Source organism: Microcaecilia unicolor, chromosome 1 (genome assembly GCF_901765095.1).
Source record: "Microcaecilia unicolor chromosome 1, aMicUni1.1, whole genome shotgun sequence".
Lineage (NCBI taxonomy): Eukaryota > Metazoa > Chordata > Amphibia > Gymnophiona > Siphonopidae > Microcaecilia > Microcaecilia unicolor.
Window position 1 is genome coordinate 248,982,217 of NC_044031.1, and position 26,559 is coordinate 249,008,775.

At 42.2% G+C, this 26,559-nt stretch overlaps 1 protein-coding gene across 2 annotated transcripts in view; it reads right to left on the minus strand.

Annotated features, from left to right (window-relative positions):
• Positions 1-1,853: 1,853 nt before the first annotated feature.
• GRB10 (growth factor receptor bound protein 10) overlaps positions 1,854-26,559 on the minus strand; it is a 414,148-nt gene continuing 389,442 nt past the window's right edge. For both annotated transcript variants that reach the window (XM_030205442.1, XM_030205449.1), the window contains 6 exons: positions 24,585-24,662; positions 22,058-22,174; positions 14,698-14,764; positions 12,664-12,751; positions 4,804-4,897; positions 1,854-3,377 (listed from right to left, as the gene is read on the minus strand). In XM_030205442.1, coding sequence (XP_030061302.1) covers positions 3,231-3,377; positions 4,804-4,897; positions 12,664-12,751; positions 14,698-14,764; positions 22,058-22,174; positions 24,585-24,662 — 591 coding nt within the window. In that variant the 3' untranslated portion in view covers positions 1,854-3,230. The remainder of the gene's footprint in view (positions 3,378-4,803; positions 4,898-12,663; positions 12,752-14,697; positions 14,765-22,057; positions 22,175-24,584; positions 24,663-26,559) is intronic.

Genomic DNA, 26,559 nt, shown 5'->3' on the forward strand with positions numbered 1-26,559 from the left:
TTTCATGCTAACTAAATATCACATATTCTAGGTAGCAATCTGGTAATTTTCCTCACTCCCCCCCCCCCCCCAAAAAAAAAAAAATTAGTTGTTTCTTCATCTTGCCAAGTGAATCCTGCTGCTCACTTCTGTGTCACCTGATGCAACGTGTTATAATTGGCAGAAATAAGCAATTCTACTGGTCACTTGGCAGCTAGAACTGAAAACCAGTAAATCTCTAGCCACCCCACAGGAAAATCCTGTAAATCATATTTCCCTAATTACAGAACTTCTTAACATAATTCTGCTTCAATCACGCTAATGCTAGAAGTAACTAAGGGACTGGCAGTCATTTAAAACATAAGAAATTCCATTGGTTTCACTGCGTTTCTAATCCAAAATGATGGAAAACGAACCCTAAATTTGTGCTTCCGTTTTCTGCATTAGCAGAGGAAAAAATGCAAACAAAAGTTGTGCACCTCTCGTAATTACCACAAAGTAACTTTGGTTATTACCTATTTTCTTTGCTAATCACTTGACATATAGAATAATGATCTGTGCAAATAATCCCTCCCAGGAACATTCTTTAATACATAGCTTATTCTGTGCTTTTTAACACATAGACCTTCACTACACCGTTTGGACACGCTGGGGACAGTTTTTCCTTCTGAAGCCAGTAATAAAAATGTAAAAAAGCTGGGGGTGGCAGGGTTTCTAGTTGGCTCAGTGGAGGAGCAGGGTGAGCTTGGAGTCCAAGCAACACAAAAATGGATCATAACGGATATCGAAAGAATATGCCAGTGGTTTATAGGACAAAAAAAAAAGCCAACTTAAAAAAATACAGAAGGAACAAAAAAAAAAAAACCTTTTGCTTTTTACAACCCCCCCCCCCCCCAAAAAAAAAAAAAAAGCTATGAAAACGTCTACTGTGTTCAATGATGGAAACACGGGAATCAGTTAAAATGAAACAAAGTATAACTAGTATTGGAAAGTGGCTACAAAGCAATATAATCCATGAAAGTTTTTTTTAAATGTGTTTTTTTTTTTATTTCTTAAGTGAATGGAGGGAGACTAAAACACGGAGCATAAAATCTAAGACTTAGAAAATAGTAAAATTTGAAAGGTATGAAGAGCACTTACATCAGAGGTAAAAAAAAAAATTAAGATGCATATCACATAGACAAGTTCTCATTAGCTGTTATTGTATTTTTCTATATTATCTTTGTTTCCCTGCACTGAAAACCCTAAAAAAAAAAAAAAAAAAGTCACTCACTTGGGCTTATTACCCCACTCTACCAACTTTTCATAAAGAACTTTCAAGGATCTAGTCCTCGAGACACACCCAGCCAGCCAGTCAGGTTTTCAGGATATCCACAAAGAATATGCATCTATGAGACAGATTTGCTTACAGCGGAGGCAGTGCATGCAAATTTATTTCATGCTATGCATTGTGGGTATCTTGAAAACCAGGCTGGCTTGGTGAATCCCTGATCTAGAGCCTCCCTTGTAATATGGAGGTTATAAATCAAGTAACTGATATCACAGTTGAGCCCAAGGAACTTAGTGTGATGTTTCACACAAGACAATGTGGGGGACATGACACATTAGAAAGTGCAGGGATTTATTTTTTTAAATAAACCTCTACACAGCCAAGTGTAGAAAACCATAGTTCAAAGGAGATTTTAGTTCTGTGTACCTAGGGAGGAAAAATAAAAAGGGCTGCCTGAGTGTGTGTTAAGAGTTCCTTAAAGATCACAAATAACTTTGGGGGTGGGGGAAGTCTTTTACTAAAGCTTAGCTCGCATTATCTGCAGCAGGGCCCAATTTATTCATATGGGCCCTGCTGCAGATAACTTGAGCTAAGCCTTTGTAAAAGACCCCCTTGGTGAGTAAGGCAAAGACAAACCCTTCCCTCCCGCCCCTTCCTCATTATGTACATTTCAGAGAAAAAGACACCTGTTCTAAAATGCAAAATCAAGTTTCTCCTTTCTTTAAAACACAGACGTTTCATGGAAAATATACTAGAAGGTGATCTGTAAACTAAAATACAGTGTTTCTATATCACTGAAAGAGTTGATATGTATTACCTACTGTATATTTATCTTAACCTATTCTCGCCATTACACATGCAGATTAAATGGTGTAGAACATTGCCATTCTGTAACCCTTCAGCGCAGGAATCTAGTGATACAAATGAAACTCGTTCCCTAAGAACGCACACCAGCGTTCTTCTTCATTGCTGTTATTTAACCTCTCATGCCAAATAAAGCTTTGCGAAAACAGTCTGAAGGAACCACGGATAACAAAGCTATTAAACACTGATGTGTCATAGTAGAATATCAGCTCAAAATTATTTCTCTCACACACGCATGCGTGTGCACACATACACACATACATACAGCTAGTTAAAACAAAAATGATATAGCTACTCAGCCCAAGTTTACTTTGTAACAGTGTATTTCCCTCTGGAAAAAAAGAAATAGTAAAATTGCTGGGCTGAAAAAATTCCTGGCAACAAAAGAAAACAGAACCCTTTGTGCATAGAAGTCTGATTAAGAGACTACTTGAATAGGCGCTGCTCAGTACAACCCAGACAGCAGTCATTTTACAAAAAAAAGGCAATGGCACATTTGGAGGGAGGAAGCAAGAATACTTTTGTCTTCATATCGTCTCCCCGAAGGTACTTCTAGAGAAACCTCTTGGCAGGCAGTTCTGGTCTCTTCTTGTCCTTTCAGGCTGTGGTGCACTACAGACCTAAAGGTCTCCAAGTACAAGCCCTATGTAAATTACACACACCACATCAGCTCCTGATAAAGACTGTATTAAATATGCAAACATATAGGAGTGCAAAAAAAAAGTTATCTCAATACAAAAAAAAAAAAAAAAGTAAACACACCAGTCTTATTTGTCAAGATTATTCCAGGGAAAGTTTTTCTTTCTTGTTCTCCCCCTCCCCATGCAGACTTCTCCATACTTGCAGCTGTCAAGTGGACCAGCAAGCAGTTGCTGCATTTCAAAAACTGACACATGATTTCACATCCCCCCTTTCTTTTAGGACGCTGGGTCATCCAGAAGCACTAATTTGCAGGTGTTGCAGAAATAAGTAGGCACTGCTCTGTTGCTCGTCCGTCCCTTTCAGAGTCCAAGGTGCATAATACTTTTATCGGCTCTCGAGTCCTGATGCCAACGTTCTAGAATTCTTCAATGGACTAATCCAGTCTTCAGCCAAGCTGAAATTCTAGGCTGTGGTGTCATAAAGACACTCTTATACAGTGGTGTTTGAGTTTGCAGGGCAAAACACCTTTGTTTAGTTGATGGAATTCAACCAGCTGAATTAAATCTGAGAATTTGGTACTCCCATCGTCAAGGCTAAAGAATAGTTGTCCATTTTCGTCATACTGTGGAAAAGGAGGGGGGGGAGGAAAAAAAGCCCTGTGCAGGTTAGTCAATTTTATTTTCCATTAGTTGTTTTTTACACAGATACTTATGAGGCTCATTTTAAAAGCAAGTAGACTTACAAAGTTCCATAGGGACCCTTCTAAGCAACAGCATAAGCGTCTACGCGTGGCCAATATGCACCAAAATGGAGTTACCGCGTGGCTCCTGCGGTAATTTCATTTTTGGCGCACATCCAATATGCGCGGCCAAGTGGCATTTGATGCACATAGGTCATTACCGCCCGGTTACCATGTGAGACTTTACCGCTAGGTCAATGGCTGGCGGTAAGGTCACAAACCCAAAATGGACACACAGCAATTTTGATTTTCAGCAAATGCGCGAGCATGCTCAGTTTCATTAAAACGAGAGCACGCACAGCGCGACTGGAAACAGGAGAGGAGGAAAGTGCGAGACCAGCGCGGGACAGATAAACGCTTCAGCTGGTGGGGGTTGGGGTTGAGGACCCCCGCAAGCCAAACCGGGGGCCCCAGAGCCAATTTGGGGGGGGGGGGGCTCAGGCCCCTGTGGCCCCCCATAGCTACGCCAGACTTAGCTGGTTATCTTGAAACTGGTCAAAGATATCCCAGTATTTTCAAGCAGCCATATTTAGCCACTAAACTCGGGCTCAAAATAGGCGGATGGCTGATATATCGCCCAATATAACCGGTTATCCAGCAATATTCAGAAGGAGATAGCTGGCTATCCCCTGCTGAATATTGCCAGATAGCCAGTTATGGGGCATTTAACCAGCCAGGTGTCGATCCTGGCCAGTTAAACGCTTTTAAATATCAGGGGGGGCCTGTGCTTGACAGTTATTTTTGGCTACTTTTTTTTTTTTTAACTAACCGGTACTTTTTATTTTTTTTTTTTGTTCTTTATTTTGCTTGTTAAGCCACAACACTACTAATGGCCAAAAACAAAACAAAAAACCTAAATCTGGATCCCCCGTGTCCTAGGTAGTATTCTGAAAACTGCTTTACCAGCATTAACATTAACCTTGACAATTTCAAGTCAATCGTTTCTGAAAATTCTGTATGCAGCACAGGCACAGATCTCATGTTCACTAGATCTGACTGGTCCATGCTGGTTTGTTGTGTCAATTGACCAACACCATGTTGGGAGAGGGGGGATTTATGACCCCACTCTCATGACTGTTTTCAGAGTGCAGCCAATTTATAGACAAACCAGCTAAACAATTTAAAAAAGATTGAAAAATCAGAATCCACTACTACTTGTATGGTCATTTGTAAAACTACATGTCTGCAAGTTAGATGACATAAGAGTATATAATTTTGAAAGAGCACCACCACATAAATATTTTAAAACAGCATAATTAAAAAAAAAATTCAGAAAAATAGTAATGAAATATCCATTAGCCCTACTTACCGGTAGAATCTGGAAATGCTTTATTTTCTGATTATGACACAATGTAAGAACAAATGCCTTTGGATTACTCTGTCCATCTCTGAGAAGAAATAACCTGCAAAGGTAGAAACATCAAGGTACCAAATCAGTCGGGGGGGGGGGGGGATTCTAGAGAAATAAACACCCCTCCCCCTCAAAAAAAAAAAGGCCCAATGCATTTCTATGGAAAACGCATTCCAGCTTCTGTGCTATAGAAAACTAATGAAAATGAGATGAAACTTGGCATGTTGGGGGGGGGGGGGGGAAGCAGTGAAGCCATTTTATATAAAGTTTTAAATGATGATTATCTAGGATACATGTTTTTGCATTTGCAATTTTATAATACGAATAGATAGATGTGGTAGCGGTGCTAGTCCACTTTTAAAGGTAATCAATACAAATAGAATAAAATAAAACAGAGAAAAGAAAATAAGATGATACCTTTTTTTATTGGACTAAATACATTTTTTGATTAGCTTTCTAAGGTAGCCCTTCTTCATCAGATCAGAAATAAGCAAATTTTGATAAGTAAGCATATATCAGTGAAACATCAAAGTACTTCAGTGACAGTCTGAAGGGATGAGGCAGGGGTGGCCTAGGTGAGAAACAGAGAGGGCTGAGAGGATGAGGGCCAGGGAGATATGCATGGTGATCAGAGGGTGACAAAGCAGTGACATTTCATGGTTTATAATGGGCTAGAAAACCCAGATCTTTGTTAAGTCCTGTCTGGTGGGTGTCAAAATGTTAAATCATTTTGACTTCAAAGGTCTTGCGTTCTTGCACTGTTTTAAAGTTTCCTTTCAGTATTCTCACTATAAAATCATTGGGCTTGTAAAGTGCTGTCCCACTGAGGTAACATCCTGGTTGGCACTGGCATTTTTCATTTTTCTAGCCCATTATAAACCATGAAATTTCACTGCTTTGTCACCCTCTGATCACCATGCATATCTCCCTGTCCCCTCATCCTCTGTTTCTCACCCAGCCCACCCCCCCCCCCTCATCCTTTCAGACTGTCACTGAAATACTTTGATGTTTCACTTATATATGCTGTTACTTATCAAAATTTGCTTATTTCTGATCTGATGAAGAAAAAAGCTAATCAAAAAATGTATTGTTAGTCCAATAAAAAGGTATCATCTTATTTGCTTAACTATATTTTGTTTTATAATACGAATAGGAATTGGAAATTGCATAATAATTCCCCCTTTTCCTTTCCATCAGTGAAGGGGAAAAAAAAATTTTAACACCATGAAAAATGTCTAGCTTTCCAAACTCTTAAAAATGTACAGAAGGAAACTGCCTTATGCTTTGATCATTCAAATTCCTATTTAAATTTAAGGAAAAATGGGAAGACCTTGTTATTTAAAAAATATTTTCAATTTTAATTTTAGATTCAGCGTACTGTTTTTTGTATTTAGTACCTTAAATGCACTTTTTATATACTTTGTATTCTAATTGTAATTTCCAAGTGATTATCTTTGTTTTCTCTGCTTATTGTAAACTTCTTTGAGCCTTGTGGTATTAGCACTAAATAAATAAATGTTAATAATAATAATACATCAAGTTCAAAAATCTGCCAAATCAGACCAGATGTTGCAGAGAAATAAGCTCCTAAAATACGGCTCAATGCATTTCTATGGGAAAAGGAGCCCTAGCTTCTGTAGCACAGAAACAGAGTGAAATGTAGCAGAAAACAGGGCAAGGCAATCTGAAATTTCCAAACTCATGCATCTCCCCAAGTGCCCCTAGCCCCCCCCCCCCCCCCCCCACCAAATACTTCACAACTGCTTCACACCCCAATCCCCCAAACTATCCCCACACAACTACCACAACACCATGCAAACTGCTCCAACCCAAAATACTACTTTCCTGCAACTGCTCCTATCCCTCTATGTACTGCCCCTACCCACAAAAAAATATCCCCTGCACCTGCCACATCAAATTGCCCTCAAGCACCCTTTTCTTTTGATTGATTGTTTACTAATTGTGCTTATAGGTTACAGCCACGGACATATGCAAATCGGCTTGCCCCAACTCTTTGAAAGATATTGGTTGTTAGTCAAATACCACAAACATTCCCCCTTTTGCAATGTTTCAGGATATACAGTTGTTGATTATACAGAAGCTCTGTAATTTTGGAGTTGTTTTAGAGTCGCTGTTGACCATGCATAACCAAGTTACAGCTGTCATTCAATCTTGGGCCTAATGGGATACACCTGAGGGTGCTCAAGGAACTCGCAGAAGTTCTGGTGGCTCCGCTGACTGACCTCTTCAATGCTTCCTTAGAAACTGGAGTAGACCTGGAGGACTGGAGAAGGGCGAATGTGGTTCCTTTGCATAAGAGTGGAAGTAAGGAGGAAGTTGGGAATTACAGATCTGTCAGTCTGACCTTAGTGGTGAGTAAGCTAATGGAAACGCTACTAAAGCAGAGGATTGTGAGATTTCTCAAACTGAATGGAATGCAGGACCCGAGGAAGCATGGCTTCACTAGTGGCAGGTCATGTCAGATAAATCTGACTGACTTCTTTGACTGGGTGACCAAACAGTTGGACGTGGGAGGGGTGCTTGATGTGGCATACTTGGATTTCAGTAAAGCCTTTGACACGGTTCCGCATAGGCGACTGATAAATTAAGTGCCCTCGGTATGGGACACAGAGTAACTGATTGGGTTAAATATTGTTTGAATGGAAGGAGACACGGTAGAGGTAAATGGAGCTTGCTCTGAAGAAAAGGATGTTGTCAGTGGAGTACTGCAGGGATTGGTCCTTAGGCCTGCTCTTTTTAAGTCTTTGTGAGTGATATTGTGGAAGGGCTGTCTGGTAAGGTTTGTCTCTTTGTGGATGATATCAAACTCTGCAACAGGGTGGACACCCTGAAGGGTGTGAATGACATGAGGAAGGACCTAGTGAAGCTGGAGGAATGGATCAATATTTGGCAACTAAGATTTAATCCCAAAAAATGCACGGTCATGCATTTGGGTCGCACGAATCCGAGGAAACGGTACAGTATAGGGGTGAAGGTCTTCAGTGTAAGAAGGAAGAGTGGGACTTGGGGGTAATTGTGCCTGATTACCTTAAAGCTTCCAAACAGGTAGAAAGAGCGATGGTCAAAGCCAGAAGGATGCTTGGGTGCACAAAAAAAGGGATGACCAGCTGGAAAAAGGAGGTGACAGTGCCATTGTATAAGTCTCTGGTGAAGCCCCATTTAGTGTACTGTGTGCAGTTCTGGAGACCGCACCTACGAAAAGATGTAAACAGGATGGAGTCTGTCCAGAGGGCGGCTACAAAATTAGTAAGCGGTCTTGAACACAAAAAATATAGGGACAGGCTTATGAACCTCAACATGTATACGCTGGAAAAGAGGGAGAGAGGAGACATAATAGAGACTTTTAAATATCTCAAGGACATTTATGTACAGGAAGTGAGCCATTTTCAACTGAAGGAGAGCTTTGGAACGAGGGGCATACAATGAAGTTAAGAGAGGGCTCAGGAGTAATCTAAGAAAGTATTATTTCACAGAAAGGGTGGTGGAGGCATGGAATGGCCTCCCCAGTGGAGGTTGTGGAGTCAAGGACTTTGTCAGAATTAGGAAAAGGAAGAGTTAGGGGTTACAGAGGATGGGCAGACTGGATGGGCCATATGGCCTTTATCTGCTGTCATGTTTCTATGTTTTTTTCATCTATGCATGCTGAGTAAGCTTAAATTCACTATACTTTTAGGATCTGTTATGCATAGTCTGGTGCTTTCTAACCTAGCCTACTCATGCAACTCCATCCGTTTTTTTGCAATCAACGGCTCAGAATAGCCTATGCTCGGAGCCAGAACTTAAAAGAAATCCTACAGGACAGAATTGTAAAACCCTCAGCTGGAGTAAATCCAGTTCATCGACCTTGCACTAAATGTAAATTTTGTCCAATGATGTTGGAGACAAGTACTTTCAATAACCCCATGGATGGAAGAGAGTACAATTTACATTTTGACACTGACTGTGAATCTACCCATGTTGTGTACATAATGGTGTGTCCTTGTCTGAAGTTATATGTGGGCAAAACCACCCGCGCGCTCAAGAACAGACTAAGTGATTATAAACATAACCTCAAATACTCTCGTGTAGAAGCACCAATAGTTCTACACAGTTTGGAAAACGCACATAAATTTGAGGATTTTAAGTGTGTGGTGATCGACCACATCCCCACGTCAATCCGAGGGGGCGATAGAGACAGATGTCTAATACAGAAAGAACAACGCTGGATTTATCGATTGAAGTCTTTAATACCACACATTTTGATTAACTGAGTCGAATGGAAAGCTTTCCTTTAGTTATATGTTTCCATCACAGCAGCTATAGGCCCTGCTCTCTAATTAGGCTGGAGGAGGTCCCTTTAAACATTAGTAAGTCCCAATTGGCGGATGGTAGGCAGGAAGTACGGTTAAATTTCCACTGCCATTTTGAAAACATGTTCCATACAGAACATTCTGTGGTACTGGAAGGTAGGAATCTGAACCGTAAGATATATTGTTCCAAGAACTTTCCTCTCGCTCATGAAACTATATTTATCTTTTCAGTTTGCTGTGAGAAGACGTGAGGTCCAGCCCCTTATGAAGCATTGAGTGAAACAGGAGCTCGCTGTTGGGCGTGGGCATTCTCAATAGTCTCAGCACAGACCACAGCTAAGTACTAGTTTTGTACTACTTCACATTCCAGAATAAAGCTGTATTTAAGATAGTCAATAGAGGTTTTTCAGACTGACGATACTCGCCAGCGTGTGCATTAAAATTAAGCGCGCCCTGAGCGAACCGGTCGGCTGTTCTAATGATAAAGACATCAGCTGTGACCGAGTCTCTGAAGTCTTTTCCTCTATATCTAAGCCAGTATTGTGTAGAGAGTTATACTTGCCTTAGGTGGCCTTTAGATGCTATCTAACCTAGCCTACTGCAATTCCCTGTATTTAAGCATTTCACAGATGTGTTAAAGCACTGAAGCTTATTCAGAATGCCATAGTTCATCTGGTGGCAGGGATACCCTGACATTACCACATTTCACCCTATCTGAAGGGGTTGTATGTGTAATAGTGTATCAGATTTGAGACCTCGGCACCAATTCATATAGCACTTCAACGTGATGCCCCACATGACATGTTGTTTAACATCTACCAACCAACTCCTGCTTTGTGATCAGAGGGGATCCATTTTGCAGAGTCTAGAGAGAGTTCTCTTTATTGAAAGTCCCCTAGAATGAGATAAGCTCCCTATAGTACTTTGAGTGAGACACCGTCACTTCAAGAAGCATTTAAAGGCCCTGTTTTGTTGTTGATGTTTTTGGCAACTAATGAATTTACCTTAGTCTGATTCCTTTTATGATTATGCTGTTTATGTGCTTGTGATTTTTATTATGTGACTGCTGACTATATTTTTATATCTGTTATTTCTGCTATTTTCTGTGATTGGTGTGGAGGCTCATTTTCAAAGCATATAGACTTACAAAGTTACATAGGTTACTGTGTAATTTTGTAAATCTGTGTTTTGAAAATGAGCACCTATATGTATTTTTATTATTTGTTATTTTGTAATCCACCTAGGAACAGGTGGACTAGAAATGAATGAATACATACATAAATTCATAAATAAAATACATACCCTGCAAACTACCCCCCTCCCCCACCAGCCTGTAAACTGTCCCAAACCACTCCTTTGCAAATTATCCCACCACCCTAGCTGCCCCCCCAAAAAACTAACCCCTCTGCATCATTCCATCATCAGTCCCATCATCCCTCAAACTGCACTCCTCAAGATTACACTACCCAGAATAGAACACCCCCCAAAAGTGCCCCTACCTCAACTACTAACACCCCTACCACTGCCCCATCCACAAAACCAACCCCCCACACCCACTTCTGCAGGCTGTGGCCAGGGCCAGATTAAGTCATTGCTAAACTTTGTGTCCACACGTTTAGGGAGCGCTGCAAGATGTGCTGAAGGCTCAGGAGGTTAAAGTTGCCAGGTTAAAATTGCCAACTGTCTGTAGGTCAGCAAAATTTACATTAAAGTCCAGAAGATAAAAGGACAGGTAATATTTCTGGACATTTTTCTGAGTTTAAAATCTTTGTCTGCATGGCTTCCACCCCCCCCCCCCCCCCCCCCCCCCCCGGTAACTAGCAGTAGAGTCTATAGGTAGGAAAGGAGGAAAGGATCTGAATGAAGTTTGTGCATTGGGGGAGGGAGAGAAATTAACCCCCTCCAAAGCATGTCCCAATTCATTTCTATGGGACAAGTAGTTCCAAGAGCTGTAGTATAGATACAAATTCACCATTACATAGTGATTAACCACCCAATATTCAGCCGATGGCGGTGGTTTTTTTATTTTTTGAACAATGATCGTCACTAGCTAGATGAGCCCCAGATATTCAGTGCTGGGCCATGTCCAGGCACTGGCACTGAATATCCAGGGCTAATTCCTGGTACCCTGGCCACTGGAGCTTATGTGGGTCTCAGATGATATTCAGCTAGGGCTCGCGTAAGTCGGTTATGCAGGTCATGGCTGAATATTGGCCACAACCAGCCTAACTTTGTGTTCTCTCCACTTCTGAGCCCCCTCCCGGCCCCCAAAGCAGCCCCCTCCTCCCATACACCCTCCCCCTAGCACACAAGAGTAAAGGCGCCACCCCCCTGGGCCTACCTCCTATCCCTAGTGGTCCACTGGGTGCAATGGGGGCAGAAGCGAAGTCCACTTGCTCCTGCCCCTTGAGGTTGCTATAGGAAAATGGCTGTTGGCACTTGCCTAACCTCCAGCTCCTCCTCAGTGCCACCCCCTGTACCACTTCCGACCTGCCCAAAATGGGTGGTCAGAGATGAAATTCAGAGGCACTGCCCGGTTTAGCACTGCTGAATACTGGAGGCTGGGCAGCTCAAAGTGATTTAAGTGGCCAGGGGCTCCTCCTGCCCGTTTAAATCACTTTTAAGTATCGGGACCTACAGAATTGTACTTTTCAAACTGCCTTCCCCTCTCCTCATCACAGACAGATACACAAACATATGCACAATCACCCAACCCCCCACCCACACACATTTACATGTAGAGGGGGTTAGAAAGAATTCCATAAGCCATGCTCTGCATGCCTTCCCCACTTGTTTCAACAGCCAAATCTTGATAAACAGTAGAAAAAATGTTCCACTTAATATATACATGAGAAGCTCAGTTGTTTATCTGACAAACATTAAATACACTTTTTGAACACACTGCAGCTTGTGTTTTAATATATCTTCGAAGCATGCATATCCATGGGCTTGGAATAGAGGGGCCAGTATTTTGCCATTTGAGTGTTCTGAAACCCTTCATGCCCAATGACCACTGCTTTATTTGCAGGCAAAAAGGAAGTAGAACTGAAGAGCTTGACAGTTCAAGCGCAGAAACAGTATAACAGGGGCTGTATTAGGTACAGTGAAGGTGTTACTAGAATACAGCAACCTTTCTGTCCTGTTCCTATGACTGTCCTCTCTCTCTGCCAAAAGCAGGGTTGGAGTTTGTCCCAGTACTGGTTTCCATCACCTCTTCTTGGCAGCTCTATGAAAAGTTTGATCTATTCAGTCAAAATAAGAATTTGTATAGATCGTTTGATCATGACCAATCTATGCAGAATTGGATGCTGATAATTTAGCCCACGAATAGAAGTGGTATGGTTGCCCTATTGTTGGTATATCATTTCCCCCCACGTCGATCAATAGTAGAGAAACAGTACAATCACATGTACTGGGGCAATCTGGTACTGCCTGGACAGTATTTACAAGTGCAGAGTGTACATGGGTAGTGGAAGTTGATTTCCTTCAGTTTCCTCCAGCTACTTACCCGTCTACAAGCCCTTGCTGCTTGACAAGCCTCTGTGATTCTTCTCTGGAAATACTGCCATGAAACCAGGACTGTGTTTTATGGATGGCTGATGGGGAAAAGGAAGCCCAAATAAAAGAAAGAAGAACATGGCATTGTCAAACTTAAGATCACAGCATTGCTTTCTCAACAAAATACAACCACATCAAAAATTCCCATTAAAGAGGGAATGAAGCTCATAAAAGCAAGGGATTTCTTTTTTTTGTCCCTGTTTAACAAAGGACACACATTATACCCACTTTGGAGAAACAACACCTCAGAATGTTATTATATGTGCTCCACTATTAGGACCATGTCCCCATTTATATATTCTGTTACACACTTTGGAAAATTAACCTTCAGGCGTTGGGGTTATGATCCTACTCTTCCCCTGCATACCGCTGGCAACTGCCTCTAATGTGATGGTACTAAGCTGTATTATGCTTGCTGATGAAGAAGCATTACATGAAAATCTGCAAACATGTTTAAGAGCATACTGAATGAGCTCCTGCAAGGTAAACTCCAGCATGCAGAAAGCTCTGCTTCCTTAGCCTTTACTCATTGCCAGAGGATGTGGTTACAGCAGTTAGCACACCAGGATGGCAATTCTCCCAACAGGAGAATAGAAATCATTTCACTTTTAATAGTTCTCAGTTAGGGAGGAGCAGAGAGGCAATTGTTCGATGGTCACCAAGGGTTTATGGGTTCTCTTCCATTTAATCTACTGTGTTGCTGTGCTAAATCTTTACCCTCAGTTCTTGATCTCTACCCAAATATGTCTCCTCCAAACAAAAAAGCTCCTGACATAACAGCCACTGTCAAAACGGTCTGCCCACAATATAGCCCTTGACAAATGGGCCCGATCAGGCTGCCCAGAATATGGCACTGAATTATTTTTCTAATAATCTTACCTTGCCAAACAGGATAAGGTTGGTAAGACTATGAAAATGACAATATTATGGTTTTCAATTAGCATGTTGATGGAAGAATAGTTTCCTTAAACAGCAGAACAGATCATGAATACCAGTTGGTAGCTATAGAGTTTTGTTTATTTACATATGCTTTATACACTGCATTGCTGGTAGGAGCCTTTATCAGTGAAGATTTCACTTGTAGTTTATCATCTTTTTTTGTGATGTGTTATTTCTTTTTCTAGGAGGGCTATTTTGTTAAGGGTTATTTTGTGGGAGGGGCCATTTTGTCAAGGGCTGTTTTGTCGGGGTGCCATTGGAAACATTGAGAGACTTCCACAAACCCAGCGAGGACAATAAGGCCCATGCATGCAAAAAATGAACTAATTTATTATGCAATTCCAAGCTGACTAAAGACACCTACAGGGTTTCTATGAAGAGCAGAGTTTTCTGAACACTAAATGTTTGTATTTTTCACCTCCAAACTCCCCAAATATCACTGTACTGCAAATGTATCTAGGTTCAACAGGAACACAAATCCTCCTGTTTACAAAGCCGTGATAGCGGCTGCCACACGGCAATGCCAACCGCTTTGTAAACCGGGGGGGGGGGGGGGGGGGGGGGGGGGGGGGGGGGGGAATGAAGTACATGTATACACAGCTGAATTTCAATATTTATCAACAAAGTTCAACTCGCATATTTACTAAAACTACTACTACTACTTGACATTTCTAAAGCAGTGTTCTGAAAATACATGCTGGCCATCAATTTGTAGTTTTGAAAAATATAAAAGGTAAAGCTCTCTTTTAATCACGTAATGTGATTTTTTTTCCCCCAGATTTTATTTTTTTTTTTTAAACACTCACTGGGAGCGAGCACAGAGCAGACTCTCCCAGCCCAATTTCAGTGGTGTTCCAAAGCCTATTTTGTGCAATATGCAGCTGCAACACCAGTAAAATACATAGCATGGGACCTGAAAGGGGAGGGGGCCTTAAGCACTAATTCTCAGCTCTAGAAACTTCTATATAGTTACACTGAGACACACACACACACAAAATGGTGTTCAGTGAAGTTTTTACAAGCATTTTAAAACACAATAATTTACCTGTGTTGAGTGGACTGGCATGGAGGGGGCTTTGGCTACCTAAAAGATTCAGTCTTGAACTTCGCTTCTGCAGAAGAAACAAATCATTTTATAGCACACACATTTTGACACAGAAGGAATGGAAATTCAGAGTGGCATTTTAGAAAAGGACATGCAGAGGGGCATTCCCACACTATTTTACAAGACTCTGCCAAACGTAAAGCCTCTTGTAAAAAGAGGAGCAGGGCTGCATGTCCCAAACCCTCCATGTCTCAGGGAAACAATCATAAAAAGCTGAGTGTAGGAAAAAATTATGTACTCCCCCCCCCCCCCCCCCCCCACTAGATGTGCAAGCAACTTTCTAAAATTGCTGCTACTTAGCAAAGGCGGCCCCCCATTATGATGCAAATATACCCAACTTCCCCTCCCTGACTGCAGATCAGAATTTAAAGTCCTCTTCCCAACATCACCAGCCTACCCTCCCCAGAAGCTCCCACATGTGAACGCAAGCCCAACATGCAGCAGCTTCCCCCATACTCCCTCCTCCCCCTGGGTTTAAGGTCCCCAAGAATTGGCCTGGGGTCACAAACCCCCCTACTCCCCATACCCAGTGTCACCTCTAGATAGAAATATTTTGGGTGGCAACGGTGGGGGGGGGGGGGGGGAAGCTAGATATGGAGGTGGGGGGCAAACCAAAGCAACATTTCTGTATGTCATGCTCACCACCACAATCACACACTCCTTTCCCAAAAACCCCTTTTTTAAACTTAGCAATATAAGACACCATGGCTTTCTATGCATAAAGAAATCTTCCTCCTCCAGCTAGTTTCAGCTATACAGTAAAATGTCCATTATAATAGCATCTTTTGACAAATTCTTCTTTCTTTCGACAAATCCTGTGTAGAGTGAAGTCTGTATTCTCTACAGGACTGGACAGAATCGCAATAAAAAACACGCACCTCCAGTTATGTATCACAAACTCCATATTCTCCAGCAACGGAGCTTATCCCTCTTACAAACACATCAAACAAAAAATATTCCAATTCTGATTATCGCATCAGGAACAGTACATGCTCCTTCCACTGCCAGACTCTACAGGATGTGGAGATCACTAGCCTTGAGAATTTTTATTTTTGGTGCCAAGGGTCCAATTTTAAATAGAACCTGGAACGCCGCAAAATAACACAAAACCCTGCAAAAAGACATTCAAAACCTATACAGCAAAGTTACCAAACCGTAAGAGCTCTAAATATTACACTGGGCCCTAGAGCTCCAATATACCTACTACTGGGAAATTAGAACAAGCTGGACTGTTGCACAGAGTACATGCTAGCAGAATCCTTCAGCTCAGTCACACGTGCAGAACACAGAAAGACCTTCACCTGTTACAAAATAGGATATCACAAAAGATATGGAGACAAAAACTGAAATGGAGACCCCCAAGAAAGCCACTCTATAAGCAGTGCAATACTGATAAGAGAGAAAAAGAAATGCACAGAAAATATATACACTTCCCAAAGTGGAACATCACAATCCTTAAAAAGTATTAAATAATATTTTTCTTTTCTACCTTTGTCTGGGCATTTTATATTTTATTTTTCTAATTGGGTTGGTCTTCTAAATTATTTTCCAGCTTGACTTTTCCATTTTTTTCTCGTCTTCTTTTCTTTCTCTACATCTGTCTGCCACTGCTTTCTTTCTTTTTATTTTTTTTTTTAATTACTTTTCTTTTCTCTGCTTTTATACCCAACCATTTGATTTTATCCTAATTCTCCATTTCTCTCACCCTCTTCTTAGATAAGAGGTTAAAAGGACAAGTTTATTTACCGACTTTTCCCATCTTCCATTCATCCTCTCTCCAGTACTCCCATTGCCCCCCCCCCCCCCCCCCCGTTTCTCTCCTTTCCCAATCTCCTAGTTCCCCCCCCCCCCCATCTTTCACCCACTCCCTAGTCCCAATTCCATCTTCTGTACTCATCCTCTCGGCCCTCACCTACCCTCCACTACCTCTCATCCCCTCACCAGCCCTAGCTCCATCCCCGTCTCTCCTTCCTCTGCCTTCAGGCCATTCTTCTCTCACCCTCTATCCCATGTTCTATTGCCTCTCTTTCACCATCTCTTAACCCCATTTCTATCATCACTCAACCCCATCAAAGACCTACCCCCTTCCTCTCATACCCCTCCCCAGCACCCCCATTCCTTTTCAATGCCTCTCATCTTCTCTCCAGTCTTCCAAGTTACTCACATTATGTCTCAACCTATCCCCACACTATCCCCTTTATTTTACTCCCCCCCCCCCCCCCCCCCCATTTCACACCCTCATTCTCCTAAACCATCAAAAACACCCCACACATGCCTACCAATTGCCAGGTCTTCACTATCCCTCAAAATTCTTTTTCCACCTATTCCATTTATAATTTCCTACTCTGCCCCCCCCCCCCCCCCCCAACACGCTCTCACTCAATCACCAAGTCCTAGACATCTTCTGCTCTGTTCCCCCATCCCCCATTCATCTTCTGCTCTTTCCAGGGTCTCCAGTCCATTTGACATTTCTCATCTCTCTATGTCCACCATCCTTCTACTGTGTCCCTAAATGTCTTAATATATCCTCCCTATGTATGTGTCCCTGTCGTTCAGCACCTGCCCTCTCCTGCATCCCTATCCCAGGGCCAGCATCTGTCCCTCTCTTTCTCCTTTGCCCCCTCCCTGCAGTCCAGCATCTCCCTCTAGTAATCTTTGGGCCCCCAGCATCTCTCTCTCTCTCCTTCCCTCGATGGCTCCAATACCTTGCGCCCCCTCTCTTCCCTCATCCAATCTCTCTCTTCTTTCCTCCCCTCCTCACCAGTCCACTCCCCAGTCACACCCTCCCCAGAGCTAGCACCTCTCCCCCTGCTGGCCACCCACCTAATTAGATATTTCTGTTTCCCGCCTCCACTGGCGGGTAAGATTCTCCCGTGTGGTCTGGTATCTCGCGATTTCCTCCTAACTCTCAGTCCTCAAACCTGTTGGTACATTGAAGGAATTGCCAGCGATTCAGGCAGAGCCCCACTGGCTGGCTTCAGAAACTTTCTCTAGTGCATCCCGCTTATGCGGGAACAGAAGTTACGTCAGAGAAGGCAGGATGCATTAGAGAGAAAGCTTCTGAAGCCAGCTAGCATGGCTCTGCCTCAATTGCTGGCACTGCTTTCAATGTACCGGGAGGTTGAAGGACCGAGGGGGGGTGGGGGTGGAGGAGACATTGAACCGCAATGTGGGAAGATTGAGAGGAGGTGCTGATCTGTGCCAGGGGAAGAGGAAGATATGTCGGATGTTGGATCTCGGAGTGAGGGCGGGTACAAAATAATGAACTTCATGGCTAGTTAAACTGGGGTGACAAAGGGGTGGCAATTTTTTGGGGTGGCACTTGCCACCCTGTAGCAACCCCAATGCCCACACCCCATATAACAAAGAGGCAAGTCTAGAATTTGACAAGCACAATGCTATTTTACTACAATTTAGAAAAAGAAAATGTCAGCAGATAAAGACCAAACACTTTGTACTTGTCCCAGGCTTTCTTGCAAATTCAGACACCATAGAATTGCTCAGTAAAGGCCTGCACATGCATTCAGAGTGACAGCACAGTTCTACTGCTTAGCATCAAAACATTCTGGTGAACACAACAGAAGACAGGAATCAAAATCTAGAGAAGGAATATGGAAAGTGTGTGTGTGTGTGTGTGTTGGGGGGGGGGGGGGGGGATCAGGACCAAAACAATAAGGGACAGAATACCTCATCACAGTTCAGACCAGACCAGCTTCCAGCCCTGGAGAGCTGTTTATTTTCTTTGGGGATGACCAAACCATGCTAAAAAGCAACAGAAATGCTGTAGGAAAAACACAATCTGCAGACACACTGCTGGAGCTGCCAGGCACTGAGTTTATACAGATGACAGCTAAAGAACTATTTTCCTTGCCTTAAGCAGCTCTGTTTTGCCACATCCACACTGACTTGCGATCTCACTGGAGCGACGTTTTTGGCCTTGCATAATTTGTAGAGGACAGGTTGTTCTCTGTGGTAAGCAATGCTTGCCACAACTGGGCCAGTCTTCTACATATACAGTCCAACAGTATATCCAGAAGGGACAGGGATAAGGTGCTTTCTCAATGATACAAAGTTACCACATTTTGTTAGCACCTCAGCCTTCCTCATGCCCTTAAGGTGACCGGCTGGTAAGCAGAGCCAGTGGCCTGCTCTTCCTGCTTCCAGTGTCTCCTTGACCTTCACTCCCCCCATGTTTCAGTCTAAGATCAGCTTTGAAAAAGACACAGTATTCTGTGGAAGAAGCTATACAAACAAACTAAGGGTCCTTCATCCCACTGCTTTCCAGCTTGCAGTTCCTTTATGAACAATCTTTACTGATCTTTTGCTCTCACAGGTGAGATCTGCACACCTTAAAACTGTATGTGTAAGGGGTGCGGAGGGGAAGGAGGCGGCAGCAGGGGGGGGGGGGGGGGGGGGCGCCAAGAATGGCGCTTTAGCCCAGCTATCTTAAGATAAGCAAATCAAACATATGCATGTATTCCAAAGCTTTTCCAACTTTTCTTGTCATTAACACAACACACAGAACACAAGAATAGCCATACTAGGTCAAACCAATGGCCCATCTAGCCCAGTAGTATCTTACTTCAAATCCAGGTCACAAGTACCTGGCAGAATCCCAAATAGCAGAAAGATTCCTTGCTGATCCCAGGGACAAGCAGTGGCTTCCCCAATGTCTATTTCAATAATAGACTATGGACTTTTCCTCCAGAAACTTGTCCAAACCTTTTTTTAAACTCAGATATGTTAACTGCTCTAACCAGTTCTGCAACGAGTTCCAGAGCTTAACTATTCGCTGCGTGAAAAAATATTTCCTATTTTTTTTTAAAGTATTTTCATGTAATTTTATTGCGTTTCCCTTAGTCTTTGTACTTTTTGAAAGAAAAATCAATTCACTTTTACCCATTCTACACCACTCAGAATTCTGTAGACATCATATCCCCCTCAGCCACCTCTTCCAAGCTGAAGAGACCTAATCTTTTAAGCCTTTCCTCATATGACAACAGCCTTGTAGCGCTATAGATATGATAAACAGTAGTAGTTCCATCCCCTTAATCATTTTGATCGCCCTTCTTTGAACCTTTTCTAGTTCTGCTATATTTTTAAGATATGGTGACCAGTACTGCACACAATACTCAAGGTGTGGTTGCACCATGGAGTTATACAGAGGCATTATAATATTCTTAGTCTCATTTTGCGTCCTTTTCCTAGCATTGTTTGCTTTTCTTGGACGCTGCCACACACTGAAGATCTCAGCGTATTGCCCATGATAACAGCTAGATCTTTTTCTTGGGAGCCAACTCCTTACATCAAATAACTACATTTTAGATTATTCTTCCCAAAGTGCATCACTTTGCATTTGTCCACATTAAATTTCATCCTCCATTTGGATGCCCAGCCTTCCAACTTCCTAAGGTCTTCCTGCAATTTTTCACAATCTGCATGCATTTTAACAACTTTGAATAGTTTTGTGTCATCTGCAAATTTAATCACCTCACTTGTCATTTCCATTTCCACTCAGGATTTTGTAGACCTCTATCATATCCTCCCCTCAGCTGTCTCTCTTCCAAGCCGAAGAGTTCCAACCTCTTAAGCCTTTCCTCCTTATGAGAGGAATTCCATCCCCTTTATCATTCTAACTCCGCTATATCTTTTTTGAGATACAGCAACTAGAATTGAATGCAATACTCAAGATTTGATCGCACCATGGAGAGATACAGAGACATTATAATATTCTTCATCTTAAGTACATAAGTACATAAGTAGTGCCATACTGGGAAAGACCAAAGGTCCATCTAGCCCAGCATCCTGTCACCGACAGTGGCCAATCCAGGTCAAGGGCACCTGGCACGCTCCCCAAACGTAAAAACATTCCAGACAAGTTATACCTAAAAATGAGGAATTTTTCCAGTCCATTTAATAGCGGTCTATGGACTTGTCCTTTAGGAATCTATCTAACCCCTTTTTAAACTCCGTCAAGCTAACCGCCCGTACCACGTTCTCCGGCAATGAATTCCAGAGTCTAATTACACGTTGGGTGAAGAAAAATTTTCTCCAATTCGTTTTAAATTTACCACACTGTAGCTTCAACTCATGCCCTCTAGTCCTAGTATTTTTGGATAGCGTGAACAGTCGCTTCACATCCACCCGATCCATTCCACTCATTATTTTATACACTTCTATCATATCTCCCCTCAGCCGTCTCTTCTCCAAGCTGAAAAGCCCTAGCCTTCTCAGCCTCTCTTCATAGGAAAGTCGTCCCATCCCCACTATCATTTTCGTCGCCCTTCGCTGTACCTTTTCCAATTCTACTATATCTTTTTTGAGATACGGAGACCAGTACTGAACACAATACTCCAGGTGCGGTCGCACCATGGAGCGATACAACGGCATTATAACATCCGCACACCTGGACTCCATACCCTTCTTAATAACACCCAACATTCTATTCGCTTTCCTAGCCGCAGCAGCACACTGAGCAGAAGGTTTCAGCGTATCATCGACGACGACACCCAGATCCCTTTCTTGATCCGTAACTCCTAACGCGGAACCTTGCAAGACGTAGCTATAATTCGGGTTCCTCTTACCCACATGCATCACTTTGCACTTGTCAACATTGAACTTCATCTGCCACTTGCACGCCCATTCTCCCATCCTTTTCATAATAACTCCTAACATCGTTTGCTTTTTTGGTCACCACTGCACACTGGACAGAAGATTTCAGTGTACTATTTATGATGACACCTAGATCTTTTGTGTGCTGACTCCTAAGGTGGACCCTAGCTGAAACTGTAATTTTCCGATGTCTATCATTATTACATTTTGGGGACTTTCAATATGGTAAATTCTAGCTTTGTGAATCACCATTACCCAAAGTTTGAAGCGGATTGGTTCACTCTAACCACAGTTAGCATGCCTTTGGTCAGAAAAGGTGTACAACTCAGTAAGCACTTTTTGGACATGTTGGAAAAATGCTAAACCTGAAGCAGATCAATTTTCAGAGTCTATAAAGTATAAATATATGTGAATATTCTGTACTTTTTAAAAAGAAAGAAGTCATTTAACCAGACTTGCCACAGTGTTTTTTATGAGAGTGTATTTTGCACAAAGTCTGATGAATCTTTTCATATTAAGCAATTTCTACTATTACTGAGAACAGACATAGGGACAGCAGGGTTTGAAAATGTTAAGTTTATTGGAATCCTAGATTTTTTTTTTCAAGTCTGCAATCTTCTAGCAAGCCTAGAACTGCAAGCAATGGCATGATTTAAGGTGATTTGACAAACAGGATAGGACAACTTACCCTCCAGGCATGTCCCTCTTCCATTGCTGCACTCTGCGCTTCCACAGGATTTTCAATAACTCTTCCCGTTTGTCCGGAAAAATCCATAGCCACTAGTGAGTTTTCAGACACGCTCCTCTGAAAGAAAATTTCAGCTCACCTCAAAATGCGACTGGCTAGGATTTTGTAACCTAAAAGCACTTTATATATTGAAACAATGCACATTTTTCTTTAAAAAAAAAAAATAATAAATAAAATTTTAATTTGTCCACCAAGGAAAGAAACAGCAGCCATACAAGGTGAAACTTTTATACTCTAGAGACTGCTCAATAGTGCACTATTAGCACAATGCTGTATACTAGAAGCTACATACATGCTTAGAAAGCAAGCATGTGTGTGCAAGTGTGAGCATTTATGCATGTATATGCCAACATGCTGTCTAAACACTACTCTGCAAATACCATAGCTTACACAGTGCATATCATCAGCGGGGCTCCCTTCCTCTTAAGCAGCTATTTGAGTCCACTAGCTGAATCTCCCCTTGGTGTTCCCTCCCTGCTTCCTCAGGCCTCTGGAGGCCTGTGTTGGAGCACTGAGCCTGCTGGATCTGCTTTCCCTTTATCCCTAAGCTACTCCCCTTGTGGAGCATTGCAACTCTCTAGTCGCTTTCTCGCTTTCCTAATTTGTAGTGCTTTTCCTTGCTGTGTCTTCTCCTGTTAATACTTTGTAAACCGCTATGATGGTACGCCCCCTGTGGCGGTATATCAAATAAAGATGCTCTTGAACCTGAACTTCAGAATAGTGTAAGTTATGCGAGTACCAGCTGTACTTAAGTGCTCGCACTTTCATCAGCTATAAGACTAAGTGATCAAGACTGTTAGGAATGTTAATACCCGATTAGGCTAGTATTCTGTAAAGGAAAGTATGCACTTATGTTCTTTTATAGAACAGGCTCCTTCATGGTGCCCCGTTACAGACTTGCACCCCACAGGACTCAATGCCATTTGGTTATTAATTATGCATAAACTATACCCCATGTTTGTAAAGAAATTGAAATAGTGGTTTTTCACTTATTTAAATTACACTTCAGATCAGAAGTTATCACTTTCCTGCTCTTCAAAGTATAAATACTGCATTTTCTGAGCACTGTTTACATATGCTTGCTGCAGTTTCACTAGTCTGGATTTGTTTCTTTCAGCTACTTTTTTTCAAATTCATGCTCGAGGTGTGGTATTCAGGCTCATGAGTTAGCCAACTACACAGACAGACAGACTTATAATATAGGTGTTCTGAGGTAACAGAGGGAGATGTAACTTGCCCAAGGTCACAGAAAGGGAAAGGGGATGGAATTGGATATACCACCTGTCTGTGGTTACAATCAAAGTTTACATATTATATACAGATACTTATTTTATACCCGGGGCAATAGAGGGTTAAGTGACTTGCTCAGAGTCACAAGTTGCTGCAGTGGGAATTAAACCCGGTTCCCCTAGCTCTCAGGCCATTGCACTAACCATTAGGCTACTCCTCCACAAGGTATTAGTGGGAGAAACAGGATTTGAATCCTTGCTGCCATGGTTTTCAACCTGCCTCTCTAACCACTAGACCACTTTTCCAGTAAAAGAAGCTTTTGTGCTATACTCTTTCCCCAGAAATAAGCATGTACTGCTTTCCTATACAGGGTAAATGCATGAGCTAGCTGCTGCTTTCATCTCCATACCCTATGGTGTCCCTAAGACCATTAAAAAACATAGGTAAAATTATTTATATTGTAAATAAATGGCAACAATTAAATGCCAGGCCAAATAAGTCGTATTAATATCAAACAGCTGACAAGCAGAGGCCTTGTTTAAAAGGTAACCATTTCTTCTTAGGAAAAGGTGGGCTTTAAAAGAAAATATTTAAGTGTCAGAAAAATAGAAGGCAACCGGAGGAGAAGGAGTGGCCTAGTGGTTAGGGTGGTGGACTTTGGTCCTGGGGAACTGAGTTTGATTCCCGGCACAGGCAGCTCCTTGTGACTCTGGGCAAATCACTTAACCCTCCATTGTCTGCCGCATTGAGCCTGCCATGAGTGGGAAAGCGTGGGGTACAAATGTAACAAAATAACAAATTAGAGTCAATGTAGAACAGTTCATTTAATGATTGTTCAAAGCTCCCAGGATTCACAAACCAATGCCCGACATGGCTGTGTTTCACCAGAAGTACAGGCTGTGTCAAGGACAATAAAAAACAGCTGATGTTAAAACTACAAACTTCACAGGTGCTGGTTATAAATATGTATCTTCCTGGGTCTGTTTGAAACCATTTAAAATTTAAAAAAAAAACAGACCTAGTAAGAGACACGTTTATAATCAGCACTGGTGAAGCTTGCAGTTTCACACCAGTTTGTAGGTCTTTATAAGGTCTGCTTCTTTCCTCTGTTCTAAAAAATACTTAAGGGAAAGTTTTTTTTCTGAGCTAGGAGCGCCTTAACTGGAACACGAGCAATAGATACTGAGAAGCATGTTGTCCAAGAAACGTCTAGTGAGAAATAGCTGTGCGAGCTTACCATGGGTGCAGTAAAGTTTGAGTGCAAGGTTTTCTTCTGCTGAGGAATTCGGTAGCTTTGGTAAAGCAACATCCCATACTGTAGATGAGAAATAAAGAAGCAAAACAATGTACTTGAAAGCATCCGATCCCCTAATTTGCAAACCAGGTTTTTCCCAGGTTTTATAGCACACAGTACAAAACAAAAACAAAAATAAAACCCAGAAGATAAAACTGAATGCTGTGTTGATCCAAATCTCAGTTTATCCTATATTTGATTACAGATACCCATTGGAATATTAAATATTTTGCCAGGGCTTAACTGTGAAAAGCAGGGACTGTGCACATATATAATCTACGTCCACCAGGGGGCCCCAATGAAACATTGTTTAAGGAGTTGTAGCCTTTATATGTTGTTCTTATTCCATTAGCAAGCATGTGACTGCTGAAGCTTATTTCCCCTCTCTGTACTACATTACAATACAGTGGGGACAACTGACTCAGTTATCACAGAGCCAGCCCACTAACACACAGACCTAGAATGTACATACCCTCTTTAGACTAGATGGCCAAAATTCCCTCAAGCGAATCATGCCATTAAATTATAGAAGTCATACCAATTCTTCTATTCTCAGTTTCCTACCCTAACCTCTAATGTAAGCTGCTGAAACAACAGCATCCTAACTGACTGACTGATGACAGTGGGAGGAGTGGGTCATAAGCAGTGGTGTACCAGTGGCAAGGCGATAGGGGGCAGTCTGCCGCATTGAGCCTGCCATGAGTGGGAAAGCGCGGGGTACAAATGTAACTAAAATAAATAAATAAAGCAAGGGGGTGCGCTAAGCAGATGCACGGCTGTCAGCTCTGCTGGACCCCTGCCCTACGACATCAAATTCCTGCTCCAGGGCAGGGGACTAGCAGAGACTACAGCCACCCCATTGCTTAGAGGAGGGGGGGTTGCTCTGCCCAAGTGACAACCAATCTAGGGATGCCACTTGGTCATAAGGATCTTTCCAAAAATATATCCCATCTTTGGAATTAAATAGAACCCACAATCATTAGGCAACGAGAGACCCAACATTGCTGTTACATTTACTTATGACACTTTCCTGTTAGTCCTTTGGGCTTCCAGCTTAACCAAAGCAGAGCTGGAATCACGAACTATCCCCTGGATTTTATATATATATATATATATATATATATATATAATATATATATATATATATATATATATATATATATATATCACCCAAATATGGGCACGTAAATTTGGACACAGACCCCCCAGGTTAGTGCGTAAATTAATTAATGAGCAGTTAATCAATAATTGGTGTTAATTGGGATTCATTTGGGTTTAAGTGCGGATCCGCCCTGTGCCCTCTTCTAAAACATGCGAGGCTAAATGTTATAGCGTGCAACGTGGCCATGGGAGGGGCATCGGCAGGTTGCAGTGTTCCCAAAAACTAGGTACGATTTTATAGAATGGTGTCATTTACGCGCCTAACTGCCACTAGTTGCGGGCCAGCATTTACAGCAGGCAAACAGGTCTATATAAACCCAGTTAAACTAGTATGTCATAAAAAGAAAGCAAGGTCTTAATTTCCTTTATAGGACATGTACCTATCAGCTGCCCTCTGGGTACCTATATATATGCACACAGTTATCAAATTATCCCCCAAGTATCACTGTTGTGAAGACTGGTACTCTCCCCCTCAGGGGCTGTGAACATGGGTCCACAGCCCCCCCCCCCCCCCCCCCCCCCCCCGTTGTCTGAGGGAGTGAAAAGCCTCAGATCTTTCACATTGCAATGCATCACCAGACTAGTGGACCAGTTTAATTTTACAACAATTTATCCTCAAGCAAGGTTTGGGGGTGGGGGGAAGAGGGCTGAAAAAACAAAATCTAAAATGTCACTTGTATATACAGGGAGAGGCAAAAAAAAATGTAACCCCTTAGTTTTTTTTTTTTCTCAGCAACCGCTTGGCATTTCAACGTGA